Source organism: Calidris pugnax, unplaced genomic scaffold (assembly GCF_001431845.1).
Source record: "Calidris pugnax isolate Ruff unplaced genomic scaffold, ASM143184v1 scaffold82, whole genome shotgun sequence".
In the NCBI taxonomy this organism is placed as follows: Eukaryota; Metazoa; Chordata; class Aves; order Charadriiformes; family Scolopacidae; genus Calidris; species Calidris pugnax.
This window is the reverse complement of record NW_015090833.1, coordinates 3,691,180-3,706,067: the sequence shown is the minus strand read 5'-3', so window position 1 is coordinate 3,706,067 and position 14,888 is coordinate 3,691,180. Positions and strand designations below refer to the sequence as shown.

Below are 14,888 nucleotides of genomic sequence, written 5' to 3'. Positions count from 1 at the left end.
CAGCATCTGACCTGGGCTGAGGTGAAACTTGCTTTTTTATATCTAAAATATATATTATGATGGTTGTCTTATGTTAATCCACTGTCTTCAGCCTAATCACCTACCCCCAACATGCTTTTCCTTCCTGAAATAAGTAACAAACCGAATGCATCAAAACAAATACTAAAAAAGAGAAGTGAACACAGACACAGCTGTCATGTTCTTGGATAACCTTTTTATGCAATTACATTTGAAAACTTCAACGTAACTTTCATATCAGCAATCTCTCTACTTTCCACAGCCTTCCCCTAACATGGAGTTGGGCTTTGCTGTCTCACACCATCTCGAGTGTCAACCTCTCACAGTCTCTTAGACGCATTTCATGTGGGGTGAATGTCAGGCTGCTGTAATAGACAAGGCTGTCTTCCTCAACTTAAATAAACAACACCCCCCCCCCACCAGTATTTCACCTGAAAGCTCACGATTGTAATAATCCCCAGAGAGAGTAAAACGAGCGCAGCCTTCAGGGATGGCTCTCAAATGTTGGAGAAAATTCAAACCTGAAAAAATAAAAAAAAAAAGTGAACGTTACACTAATGAAAAACAACTCAGTTTCCTGATTTCGTGAACTTATAAGTAAACAATGGAAGGTTTTGTTTTGTCTTTTAAATTGAAATGGTACAAAAAAGACACTCACGTGAAAAGGTTAACTCAGCAAGAGGAACATCACAGTCCATGCAGTCATCAATAAAGCAAATGCATACACTTTCTGCTTTTATTTCCACTCCAGAGACGAACTGAAAAGGCACAATCCCCTGGCTGCCTCGACCCGAAGAGGTCTGGGAAGCTGATTTCAAAGGTTCAGCATTCTCAAATAACCAACTCGCTGCTTTTTTCAGGTCACCTTGATAGATAAAACCAACCAACCAACCAATCATCATCTACTTTCTCAATGAAATGTACTTATTTAAAAAACATATGGAAGCAAACTAATTCTCTCTCGTCTTACAAAGTATAGCAAGACACCAACAGCACCTTGAATGTGTCCTATTTAATAGCATAAATAGATGAAGATTATAAATACACTGGTATTTTCTAAGAATAAGAAATGTGTTTTGAAGCTTGCAAAACAAGTGGCAACATAATATAAATCTATGTTAATATTTTGAGTGCCTGTAAATAAGGTGGGAAACATGACAGTGCTAAAGAATCTGTGTGTTAAAGTTTCACCTTCTTTTCAAGTATTGTGTGTAGAAGGAGGTAAAATAAGTGATTCAGAAAGGGAGAGATGGAAACACATGCTCTAAAGAGAATGAGATGGATAACAGCAAGAAATAGGTGCAACGTAAAAGAAAAAAACCAAACACAACCCAAACCCCCAAACAAAAATACACTCCAATACTCCACACATGACATCCCAAAAGGCAAGAACAATCTTTGGGGGATGGGTTCTACATGCCAACACAGAGCCAAAGTAAAGAAGGAAATACTGACTGTGTACCAGCTACCTTACAGTCTGAAAGGTTTTACTTAAATGCAAGTTAGGGAATATGAACAATCTGCAAGGCCAACTAAGAATAGGTGAGGTTACCTTGGCAGATCAGAAGACCTTTACGACAGTCTTCCATACCGAAGCCCAGGTCCTGGAGGCGAGCCAGCTGTAGCTCTGTAATGGAAGAGGTAAGTAGATAACTGTCAAGGATTTATGATTGGTTGCTTTCATTTCTACATTAAAGATATATCTGTATGAAAAATGGGAGTTGGTTTGTTTCAGATTGCAACTGTAGAGAAAGTGTGTGATTCAGCACTACTTTTACAAAAAAACCCAAACCCAAATCCCCAATCCATAACGTTTACATTTTAGAATATATGGGTTATTTTTATTCTCCTACAGGAAGTCAACATACTCCATTAATTTCAGTTTGGACTAAAATTTTTTTTTGTAAACCAACCTTTCCTTCAGAACACAATTACTTATTCACTTCAAACTCCCCTCATGGCAGTAGCAGAGAAAAAAAGCCTTTTTCACAAGTGTGTATTTCCTCATTATTGTCAGGCAATGGCTCTGACCACACAATTTTTAGTTTGTAAAACAGTAATGTCACTCAACCAAAAGATTGCTAGACATGACGAGATAACTGGTAATTATGATTATCTCCATTTCACTATCAGTTTAATGAGTTTGAAGAGGTGGCCCCTCTCCCCCTTTAAAAGTTTGCCACCTAAGAAGTACTCCATTGTGATGATTTACAATGAAGCGACGCTAAATATAACTTAATATAAAACCACCCACTCTAATACTACAAGCAGAAAAAACCCAATAAAATGTACTTTTTTTTTTATAGTGTCATCAGTGTAATGCGATCGTCAGGTACTTCAAATCAATGAACGGTTTTACATGATGAAGATATAAACATTTTTTTGTGCTAAGCACGTAGTCTCACTTCACGCTGCAGAAACCTCCTTCGGATATAAAAAATGGCTTTACTCCCAAAGTTAAAACTGTACCAAGAACAGGATCCAACACACGTTTGGATGTATCTCTGTTGTCATGTGTCAAGGAGGAAGTCTCAGTCACCACTGCTAAACTGGAAGGATTTGCAGGATTTTCAGCCGTTGACAGAGTTGAGTCAGGCAGAGCTGCACTAGTCTGTTGAGGAATGGACTTTGCAATTGCCAAGAACAGTTGAACATCATTGTATGACAGTCTGATATCCAGTGCTTGCAACTGAATCTACATGAAAATTTAAAAAAGAAGATTCAGTTACCCTTTTCCACATCTTTTTCTTGTGTACTTGGGATATTAACAAAGGTTTTCCCAAAGGAAGACAAAAATTAATATTAAAATCTGACACCCACGTTGTTTTAAAGCTCCAGTAATAAAATTACCGAAGTTATTATTTACTAAAAACCAAAAACATTTAAAAAAATAAAGAATATATAAGAAAATAAAAGTTTTTATTTGGTATAATGTTAAAAAGAAGTCTCTAAACAGACTTCCCCTCTAATAAACACTGAGATACAGAAAAGTAACCTTTTTCTTTCGGTTATTAGTAACATTCTAACATGCCTACATTATTGGCCCACTCTTACCCCCACTATTAATCTCTATAATATATCCCAGAAATTACTCCTTCATTACCACTAAAAGCATTTTCTGCATGCTTGTTTCTTTGCCTTTTCCACTTCAGGAAAAATTTATCTTATTCTTTAATTTATGCATTTGAAAGTATTCTGTTGAATCCTTGGCATAAAAAAAATAAAAATCTGTGCTAGATCATGATCTAGTGTTCTCTATTGCATGCAGTTTTATTCAGGCCTTTAATATTACCTCTAGGATAGGAGGAAAATCCTCACTCTTGAAAGCATCCAACAGTCCTGAACCTCTTGGGTATGAAGCATTCCCAATAAGTTCCATCTGAATTTCTACTGGATCAATAATTGACAGTGCAGTCTCTTGCTCATTTCCTAATCGGCATGAAAAAACCTAGAAATTAACAAATGATTTTAAAAAAATTAGGAACCAAGAGAACAGGCCTGGCAAGAACCTCAAAAATGGACTCTCTATCACAAAACAAACTACAGCCAAACTCTTCTCTACAGACAATTCCTATGTAAACTTTAAGACAGCAGACATTCAAAAATCTTTCCAGACAATTTATTCCAGGGCCCAGCTATGCTGTAAGTTCAGGAAAAGAAATTCTGATATGCAGCCAAATATTCCCTTTACTGCTAAGCTTAACTCCACTACTCCTGTCACAGATATGGAAAACACTTTATCCTTTGGTTTACAATAACCATTTAGGATTTACCACAGCCTCTTCTTCTGAGCAAGTTCTTTTAAACTTTCCCAATATATTATTTACCTCTCAATTCTCAGTGTTTTTGTTGCTCTCCTCTCAACTGTTCAGAGCTTCTTCAGCTCTGTTTCCCCAAGACTGGCCACAGTGTTCCAGCTGGGGTCCTACTCTGCTGGACAGGATGCAAGGATCACTTCGTGTACTTAAAATTCCTGCTCACAAAAGATTCGCACTTGCATATTCCAATACCGTGAATGGGCCTGTTCCCCTCAGGTCAGTGATGGTTACAGCCTCTGGGCCCTTACTGACCATGTGGGCTTCTGTCTACCTCGTCTCTCCCCAGCTTTCTAAAGGCAGTTTATGGCTGGAAACTAGATCAGTAACTACCAATATTTTGAGATTATGTAGTCAAGTGTTTCAAAGTCTAAACGGAAACAATCTAAAACCATTCTTAAAACTACTGGAGAAAGATCATTTTATGAACTAACAAACTTCAAAAACAATCTGTGGGCTACTTCTGTTGTATATATAGTTGTAGTAAGGTATCCTCACAGGCTCCTCTAGTTTTAGATGTTTTACAAAAGCAAATTTATTTCTTCTTACCTCAATGCCAAACAAACTACCAGAGAAAGGACGATCTAACAGCTTGGGCTTGTACGTGAGAACAGTAGTCCCCTTCAAAATAATGGCATTGGTATCGAAACAAGACATGTCTTCCACGACCACAAATTCAGTTCCTTAACAAAACAAAACGACAAATAATAAACAGGGTAATTGGAAACACCATGAAGGTATTTTAAGCATTTGTACCAGGTTTCTTGATTTCCTGTCCTCTAAAGGAGCTTTTTTTCCACCAGCACAACACGGGTTTTAATCAGAAAACCTCTTAAAAAAGCCCCACAGAAGAACGCATTTACCTGTCACATTAACCTTAACTTCCAGTTGCTTTTCCGTAGACACGTGCAGCGAGGAACGTTTTGTAACTACTCCACTTTTCACTGCTTTTGGAACTACAGTTGTTTCACTGCTGTAAGTGCGTTGCCGGGAAGAAAGGTGATTTTCCCGCTTTTTGGTATCTCCAGGAGTATATAAAAAGTCATGAACAAGCAACAGCCAGTCAAATATTAGAAATACACGAAGATTGTTCAGAACAACTGTGAAACTAGAGGAATCCTTAGTAGACCTTTTAAGAAGAGAGAAGAACACGTATTCACTTTGCATCTTGCATATATTTAAAATGATGCAGAAAACTACCAGTATCTAGCAAGTAAGAACCATATGGAACTTTACAGGGGTACACTGAGTTTACAGTGTCTGGCCTTTAAAATACATATATATATTTAAACAAATTGAAAATTAAGTTGCTGTACCCACAGAAACCCAACAGATCTTAACTGCATGAATTCTAAGCCATAATGATAAACAAGATGAGTTGAAAAACTACGTACCAAGAAATTAAATTATAAAAACTCCTTTCGTACATTTACATCATCAATATTATTTTGCAAAGTCTCAAATTCTAAAATGCTCTTCTATTATTCTTTTACATCTGTTCAGTATCAAATCTAATATACTGCGTGTGAAATTCAGACCTGGCTCCACATCCCTCTAAAAGATTAGACATACAATGTGTTTCCTCTCACACCCTGACAGCGTTTTGCAGCACAGGAAGCTTCTTTGTCATTCAGAAAAAATGCTCGCCTTCCTGAACTTTTAGCATCACATTTTGAATATCTGGCTAGGAGGGATAAAAGTGCTTGGCTTCATGATCCGGAATACCAATTATATTTGGTCATGCTAACTGGAAAATAATCTAAGTGCTTAAATACCATGAAACAATTTTATATCCAACACATTCTGAACTATAAAACCTCTGAAGAGCTGTAATTCCTTTGTGAGAAGCAGCCTGCCTGCGCTGCTTCCAACAGTAAAAGCCTTTAACCCTCCCTGGCTCTCCAGGATATTTCCAAAAGGCACGAGCCAGTCTAACACTATCACTGAGCTCCGCAAGAGCTCACATCTAGTGCCAAGGATGCTCTCACCAGTAAAAACGTAACACATGCTTATGTGGCTAACATTTAAAAGCACAACAGTTGGGAAGAAAATTCCTGGAACTATCACTCATAAACCAGACGAGGTTACACTGTGCAAACGACCCTCCAATCTAGGCACATACTGCATCAATAGTTACATGAAAACCACTTTTTTTGGTAAATCCCATGGCATTTTTGTTTTACTCCAATCAAATTCTTGGTGTCTTTCTGAACACAAATTTATTAAGTACTTAAAACCATCATACATCATCCAAATTTCCCTCAATTGCCTAAAGGTTGTTTTTTATGAACAAATGTCTTCAAGATTTTCTATTGGACTAAAATAGTCCACAGATTTTTTTTTTGATGTTACTCCTGCAGCTGCTTCAGAAGGTATGGCACTATGGAAGCGTTAGAAAGCTGAGTTTGGTCAGTGAGACTGATCAAAGCAAAAGCACCATCTCCAGTCACCTCACTGCACTCTCGGTGCAAACCCATAAAGCGACACTTTACCTCAGGCAAATACGGACATTATACTTTATGTTCCCATTTTCAATATTTGATTAGAACAAAACAGATATCCACTGTGACGCCTTTAAGCATTCCAAGAAATTTGGGCAAGGAAAAGCAAGCAGGGTAGGACAGAATACAGAAGAGAACGTTTTTTGAAAGAGCTGCCATTTCTGTATTTATCTGATTCTCTCCGAAAGGCAAGTGTGACACCTACTGGAAAACAGCTTTTGCACAACATATATTAAAACTTCCACAGTATGGTTTTATGCAAACATACAAGGCCAGACTTAGCAACCTTTAAGCACTACTGATTTTAATAGACCAGAACTTCATCCAATACCTTACACGTTCAAACCCATTTTTTTCATTGCAATGAGGGAAAAGAAAAATAAAAATCCAACAACCTTCAGTTAATTAATAACTGCAGATTTTAATCTATCAAATACCACTGACTACCCAAAAATATCTTCAGATTTAAATACAATGCCAGCAAGTTAATCCACAATAATAACAGCTATTCTAAAAACAAGACAATCCTGATCGAGTACGTCATTATTAAAAACCAGCAAACAGATAAATGCCAGAATTACCAACCTGAAGTGCACTTCAATCTGGATTGCCCCTGGACTACTGGTGTTCTTTGATGGCTGAAAGATGCAGCTGAAGACATTTGGGGGGCCTGCAGCAGACTTCTGTCCAGCGTAACGCGTGTCAAATGCCATCATGGAATGAGAGACCAAATTGACAGACTTTGTTCCATTTGAAGAGCTTTCAAAAAGCAACTTGGATTTCTTAAAATCAAACCTAGGAGGATAAAAAGCAACACAATACATTTAAGAGTCTTGTAGCTCATTTATTTCTAGAAGCCACTTCCTTTAAAAGTGTGCATGGTATATGGCTTATATCTTGCTTTTACATACTTTCTAAAACAACTGCAATCACATCCCATGTCACCAAGATAGAAAGTATATCTATACTGTACGTAATAATATTTTCCACTGATACAGAACCTTCGGGATTAAAAAAACCCACAAAACAACGTAAGAGAAATCTGTATTTTTAAGAGAACCTCTCAACTTTTTCTTCATTTGAATACCATTTGTCTTGGGCAACTCCACTGATTGCCAACTGAACTGTGATTTCAAGGACAACTCAAAAGACACAGATGTTCTCTTCTGAACAGTGTCATCCCCTTTCATCTTTCAGATCAGTTGACACTCTCAATTTGGACTCTAAGAAATTCTACTTCATTGCATTATTAAACCATAACCTCATGTATTATGTCAATTCCTGTCCTATAATTACTCAGTATTTAGGATAAGGTACTCAGTAACAGAAGCAAATTCCTACCTGGCTAAAGAGCTGCTGCCATCCTTTCCTTTCGGATCCATCAGCTCCAGACTCACATTAACCATGTCAATGAGGAAGGACATAGAAGTGTAAACTTCTCCGCTCAAAACTGTCTGGAAGTGGAAAACACCAACATTCTTTATAAGAGCATCCGTTTAACTTTCATTCCTCAAATTTTGTTATTTCAGACAAATGCCAACAGCTTCAGTGTTTTTCTTCTCCAAAAAGTTTCATTAACCATTGCTGGGGAAAAGTTACATTTCACCACAGTGTAGCCTTCAACTTGAAAAATGTCTTTTAATCCATTTTCACACTACTGTTCTACAGATTCTTTGTTCTCAAACATAATGTTGCTGTCATCATTCCCCCACCAAAAAAACCCAAAAGCTAACAATTCTTTCAAACTGTTTCAGATACATTCAGATTTGTTGTTTCTAACACTTTTTTTTTTTTTAATTTTAGGTGAAAAGCCTGACATGAAGAGCACACTTATACTAGAAGGACTTTACCTGTTCTTTCCTCTCTTAAAGAGAGTCCTAGATGTTTTCTAGCAATTTCCCCCCCATGATGTGTTCCTTTGCTGTTTGCCTACCTAAATTTCACCTGGTAAACTACAAGAAAATAACAGATATTTAGCCTAAACAGCAAAACCCCCAGACATTTCAAGACAGAGTTTCAACTGCAGATAGTTCCTCTTACATGAATTCTTGGATCCTGCAGATCATAAGGCCGCATGAACTCCTCGATGGGCTCCCCGAGGTTGTTCTCCAGCAGCCCACGGATCAGCTTGTACTTATTCAAGTCCAGAGAGCAATGGACTGATGACAGATTGCCGTGTATCGATATGTCTGCAACGGCATGACTCAGCTCTCTACAACAAACAAAAAAACCCCCAGTATTTCAAGGTGCTACAACACAGAAGGTAGCGCTTTTAAGATAGAATAAAGAGCATCTAAAATTACAGCTTTAGGCCAACAGCATAAAGTGATCCTGTTTAAACTCACTTGTCTAAGTTTCTCTCTACTTGTAGCTTCAGTCTGAAAGGTTCTGTTAACAGGCTTCCTCCTGTCTGCCTCACGAAGTAGGATGGAAAGCTCAAATCCACACTTGTGTCTTCCACAGCCTTTGAATGCTCTCTCTGGTATCTTTCCGCAGCAAATATGTCCATGTCCTGCAGATCAACCACAATGCAGTCTAAGAGGCAGATGTGATCCTCTGCAAATGCACAGAACATATTAAGAATTAAAAAAAAAGAATCTATACAAAACTAATGCAACTTACTTCAACAAGAAATTTAGTTTTCCTGTAAGTTATTCTGGTTTTCGTTGGTTTGTTGGGATTTTTTTTGTTTTAATTTTTTTGTTCACACTAATCAATATCTGTAACTACCAGATACCAAGCTTATTCACAGGTAAATGTAAACTCTTAATTAAGAATGCAACTATATTCCTTATATGTTTGAATATGTACCTCAAAACATTTTTCACCCAGTACCTGAACTACAATTCCCTAATCCTTTAAGCTTCAAAAATCAACCTGGAAACTAAGAAGCCCTTTCTTTTTAAACCTACAATCTTTAGACCCAGAGCCTCACTTTTTCAGTGTCACATAAGATACAAGAAAATTGCACTGCTTTATTTTAGAAGGAAAAGCTCTGTGGGGTTTCTGTTACGTGTCATGTACCTGGGCTGTCGGGGTTTGGTACCAGAGGCAGCTTTGCCTGTTGTCCCTGTTGCTTACTCAGCGCGTTCAGCCCAGGCTCGCTCTTCAGCCTGGAAATGTTTGTTCCTGATGATTTTTTCATGAACAATCCTTCCATCGCTGCTTTTGATTCATCAGCACTTGTTGTTTTCTTCATGCTATGTTTTGGGGTTCCCATAGGAGAGGAAAATTGAACTGAATCCTGCTGAAGAAAGTAATCTTGTAATTAACAATAGATTTGTAATTTGAATTCTAAGTAAACAATTCACCAAGGTTAAAGCTGCAACAAATTTTTGACAAAAACCTAAGTATTTCATTTGAATGCCACTATCTTTTATTGTAGAAAGATGACCAAACTTTTTTCGTATAACCTTTACAGCAGATTAAAACATTTTCTTTTATAAAATTTATTTCAACATTTTCAAAAGAGTTGTGGAATCTTTTTAATGACTCAAAACCAGTGAGTTTTGCACAAAACATAAATCAAAAAAACCCACATAAATGAAATTAATACAAAATAGAGGGGTAGAACTCTCAAGATATCCAGCATTTCTGTAGAATAAAGATTGTTAAATATTTAAAGATGTTTTTCAAAACATTTTCAGATGCTGAAAACATATGCCATGATTTCTGCAACACCATGTCAGCAACTTAGTATTTTATCAGAACGTGTGAACAAGCACATATACATGAAATTATCATTTTATGCACTTTAAGTACTTCAGTCATTATAGGGAAATGTGTCGCGAAATTTTTCTGCAGTAGCTAAGTTTAGGACAGAATCAAACCCTACCCTCTGTTAAAATCCCCACAGGTGAAAAAAGAAAAACTCATTTATATTGATGTATAACATTTTAGACATTTCCCCATTACCACATATCCAGTGGAAATTTTATGAGCTTTTCCACCTTCATGATGCTATCTAGCACCAAAAACCTGCAGAAGGTACAGTTGGCTAATAAAATAGTCACACCATCAGGAATTCATTCTCCCAAAAACACGTGTAGTAGACCTGGTTTACACACTACCTTCATAATCTGAAGCCAATTTCAGGGTTCATTTAGTCTGTCCTGATTTAAATTTATTAACCTTGCATTTCAATTTTGCTGAGCCCCACATGCCCGAGCAGGTCCCAGGTATGTGTGCCCTGTGCTCCAGCAGCCCCTCTCTGGGACTGCTCCCTTCACCCACGCTGCAGCATCCTCACTGCCAGCTCCCATCTTTCCGTATCCAGGTCCTGATGGCCCCCCACAATCCTTACTCCTAAACTTGCCTTTCTGGCTTTAATTATTAATCTTACTTGCCTTACATGTTTTTTAAATATTATTCACAGGAAAAATTAATTGCGGCTATGATCAAGGATTTTAAAATTAACACCTTGAAGACATTAGCGTTTAACTTTACACTGTAAAGAAAAGACTGAAAAGTACATGCAAAGAAAAATCATCACATCATGTATAGATCTATGAATTTATGCAAGAAATCCAAACTAATAACTCCTCAAACATGCAGAAAGAGCACACCACAACAAATTTAAATCCAATTCTTACAGAATTCAGCAGTCTTTAGAACAGAAACATAATTTTTAACGTATAAAGGAACTTTTAAAGTGCTGAATTCCACAAGAATATTTCCTCTTTTTTTAATGAATGAGGAGCACCTGAACATTACTATAAAGATGTGAAATACCTCAAATAAAACTGGATCCTTGTATGCATTGCCTTGTAAAATCAAATCCTCAAAAATAAACACATACAGATAAAAAAATGAAAAAAAAACCCAAACAAAACGCCCCAAACTCCCACCCGATCCCATCTCAAACCCCCAAGTTTCTACAGTGCTACATAACACAGTATTTTTAGGTTGAAATAAAATTACTATGCACACATCCTGTAACTTCTAACCTTAGTTTAGGAGTCTACCACTTACAAACCTTTAAATACATCAGCACACTGGAGTACTCAATATTACAGTCCCTACAGTAAAGACATCAGTAGATATAGAGCAGATAGAGGTAAAAGACAGGCCACAAAACTGCTGCAGCAATTTAGTCCACTTAATTTCTGCCCCCCCTCTAAAATGGGATTAGGAGGTTCCCAGAACAACTACCTCTTTGGGCACAGAAACCCATCCGAGATGGACCTTCCTTACCCCACGTTTTGTGGCTGCATCTCTCAACAGCAACACCCTCTACCCCCACCCTGCACCCCCCCTTAAACTCAAGCATTTACTGGAAACCTTTCATCAGGCTTTACCTAATGAAAGCAACTACACACACTCAGTTTCATTAAGACCAGGGAAAAAAAAGAAAAGTACTAAACCGAATTCAGTGTGTCCCAGCAGATCTCAGCCAATACAGATCTCTATTTTTTGCTACTCACGCTGTTGAAATTCTGTTTGGCAGAGTTGAAGCAGGTACCAAACAGGGTTAGGTGAAAGGCTGTTATGGTCCCACCTTCAGGTGTGCAACCCCCTGGGTTCTGCTTCCCAGTAAGGCCAGTTCCAGTGAGTTCCCCAGCAGTGCCAGCCCCCACCTCGCCCTCCCCCCAGGGTCCCAGTAACGAGCCCAGGAGGGCACAGCTGGACACAATCAGCCACTGATTGCACCAGACCCACAAGAGTGCCCAGCACGCTGCCACGGACTGCTTCTCTACTAGTAGTACAAATGGGAAGTAAAATGTAAGAATCGTTTAACATTTTGAAATGGAAATAAAATGCACAACAACTAGAAAAACCACAAGCTGCTAAATTAAGAAGCCATGTTCTTACCTTGTTCTTTAATGAAAAAGTACCCGGCATACCCGCAAACAGAAATCTGTTCTTGACTTTCAGTTTTCCAAGATTAGCTACGATAAGACTGTTAGACTTTGAGCTTTCAGGTATAAGCAGGACAGGAGCACCAGCCTCAATATCCAGAAGAACTCGGGAGGCCCGCTGTGCTTTATCACGTACCTGGGAAGAGCAAAAAGTCATTTAAAAAAATACAGGGAATGGGCAATTATTTCACACTGATTAGTGCTGAATTCAGGAACACTACTCCTTGATTTACAAAATTCAGATGTGATAAAATTTTATACCAAAAAGAAGAACTCGAGCTCTTGTTTTAGGCAGAGAATAAAGGCTTAAGAAAAGGCCAATGACGCACGGAGCACACACCTGTTAAGAGGTGCACAATCAGCAGTGAAGCACACTGCCCCCACGCCACTAAAAGGGGCCTAACAGACACCACTACTTAAAGAAAAGATTACTTAAGAAAAATTCCTTGCAAAAGGAAAAAAAAAACCATAATTTAGAACAGGTTTCAGAATCAGATTCAAGCTTCCTAACTGATGCACAATTAAGCATTTTAATATATGCAAGCATAAACGGTCTTTCTTCCAATTATAAGAAGCGACTTTTTAAACAGACCTATTACTATTAACTGTATTAATCACTCCCACATCAGGTTTTGTACAAAACAAGTGCAGTTCAGCACCTGATTTTCTCATTCTACCACCCATCCTACTTAATCAAAGACAGACAGCTGAGCAGAACAGAAGGACTTCTCACTTGGTTCCCCCTGTTCAGGTACCGTAACTACCTGGCAAACAGTGGAGCACAAGGCAAGATAAAATCTCGAGCCCTCTTTGGCCAGCATCACAAAGGCAGGAAAACACCTCTGTCAGGGGATACTGCAGGATGCAGGTGCCAAAGTGTTAAGTAACGTGCAAATTTGGTATTCTATTCTACACTCTCAAACAACAGCAGGATGGTCCTAAGTAAGGTCTTTTAACTACCAGTTGAGTATGAGCAATCTCCACTAACAGCTGAACTCTAAAACCTCCCCTCATTTCAACTGAGTTGATGCATTAACATAAATTTTATACTGCACTTCAACTTCTAAAAGAAGGCAAGGAAAGAACAGAAAAACCCCAGACATACTGTTTGTCCTTCGATTGCTGCTCTTTGCCGCCCCAAGACATCTTGAAGTTGAGTAAAATGTTGGATGAAAGACACCACCTCTGCCTGGAAGCGCTGAGTGTGCACGTACTGCACAGACGCCATTCGCAGAGTGACACGGACGTCACACTCCCGCTGCAGCAACGGATCTGCCCTCCCGTATCTATGAGAACAGGTGAAAATAAAATGTAGCTACCTTAGCTACGTTCTACAAATAATGCTATTTGGTTTATTGCATTCAAAATAATAAAATAGAGGATTTAACTGCTGTTCACAGTATAGAAATTAGAACTTTTAAAATCATAGATATGAAAAACTGGTTTTATATTAATTAATCCTAAATTATGTATATTTACGTGCTACTGAGTTTTAATGAAGCAAACAGGAAAGTTATATATTTAGAATGTACCTCTGATCTCTCCATCTAACAGATACACCTTTGGTGATCTTACACATCTGAACAGAGGCTCAGAATTACTCTACTGCAGGATAATACATAGATTCAACCCAGAGGCAGTATGCTGTGACATCTGAAATCAGTTCCACAACATTACTTGGATGATTTCTAATCTGATTCATTCCAGTCAGTGGAGGAGGGGGTGGAAAACCCCAAAACATCACAGGATAAGAACTATTGCTTTACACAAAGCTGAAAAACTTCAAGAGTAGACTATGACAAAAGCAAACCCTTAATTCCAAAATTAAGGAGCAATGGAAGATCTATCTCATCGGCTGAAAACATCTTCCAACTTTTAAAAAACAACTACTATTTTATCTAGGAATGAATCATCACGTAAATACTTTCAAGAATAACCCTAGAACTGTTTTTCCTGATAAGCCATGTACATTGCAGGACAAAGAAAAGCTAAAAATTCCAAGTTTATGACTGAAAATGTTTGAAATCTCATTTAAGTCACAAGCATCCAAAGCAGAATCACGCCGACCTGACAGCTGTGGGTTTGGTTTTTTGGGGGGGTTGGGGTGTTCACGGTGTTAATATGGAGTAACAAGAAGTTTAATTTCATACTTATAGACTTGGAAAATGAGTGCCTCTTCACCACTTGTAGTGAAACGTTCCCTGTAGAACTCTCCATGAGCTGTAAGATCACTTAAGGACATACTTCCAATACTTCCTTGCAAGGCTAAATCTCCCTCTGCAAAACAGAAGACAGACAATTAGGATCCTCAAACACAGATAAGTTACTAAACCCCAAAAGTTTCTATTAGTGGGGTAAACCCACTATGAGTAATTAAATAAGTAACAATCAATTAAACATTAAACCTCACTTTCAAAGAAAATTTCCTCTTTCTGCTACAAAGATTATATTAATCCAAACACAATTCTGTACTTTACATACATAATGTGATCATAGGGCTTTGATTTGTGAAAACTCAGACAGAACTCTTCTTTCTCTCTAAAACAGTAATATACTCGATTGTTCTGCTCTGTGAAAGTAAAATATTAAAATCCTAGCCAATCTCAGCAAAAATGATCAAGGGTTTGACAACTGGCAGGGATGTTAGGATTTAAAAATCAAGCCTGAAAGAGCAGAGGAAGCAGCAGTGGGAAGAG

At 37.9% G+C, this 14,888-nt stretch overlaps 1 protein-coding gene across 1 annotated transcript in view; it reads right to left on the bottom strand.

Annotated features, from left to right (window-relative positions):
• VPS13D (vacuolar protein sorting 13 homolog D (S. cerevisiae)) overlaps nucleotides 1–14,888 on the bottom strand; it is a 97,983-nt gene that overhangs the window by 62,850 nt on the left and 20,245 nt on the right. Inside the window, exons 23-37 of the mRNA XM_014941435.1 lie at nucleotides 14,343–14,469; nucleotides 13,298–13,478; nucleotides 12,146–12,328; nucleotides 9,359–9,578; nucleotides 8,680–8,890; nucleotides 8,375–8,546; nucleotides 7,676–7,788; nucleotides 6,920–7,129; nucleotides 4,697–4,962; nucleotides 4,383–4,516; nucleotides 3,311–3,466; nucleotides 2,488–2,713; nucleotides 1,571–1,645; nucleotides 677–883; nucleotides 450–539 (exon numbers count right to left, since the gene is read on the bottom strand). Coding sequence (XP_014796921.1) covers nucleotides 450–539; nucleotides 677–883; nucleotides 1,571–1,645; nucleotides 2,488–2,713; nucleotides 3,311–3,466; nucleotides 4,383–4,516; nucleotides 4,697–4,962; nucleotides 6,920–7,129; nucleotides 7,676–7,788; nucleotides 8,375–8,546; nucleotides 8,680–8,890; nucleotides 9,359–9,578; nucleotides 12,146–12,328; nucleotides 13,298–13,478; nucleotides 14,343–14,469 — 2,571 coding nt within the window. The remainder of the gene's footprint in view (nucleotides 1–449; nucleotides 540–676; nucleotides 884–1,570; nucleotides 1,646–2,487; nucleotides 2,714–3,310; nucleotides 3,467–4,382; nucleotides 4,517–4,696; nucleotides 4,963–6,919; nucleotides 7,130–7,675; nucleotides 7,789–8,374; nucleotides 8,547–8,679; nucleotides 8,891–9,358; nucleotides 9,579–12,145; nucleotides 12,329–13,297; nucleotides 13,479–14,342; nucleotides 14,470–14,888) is intronic.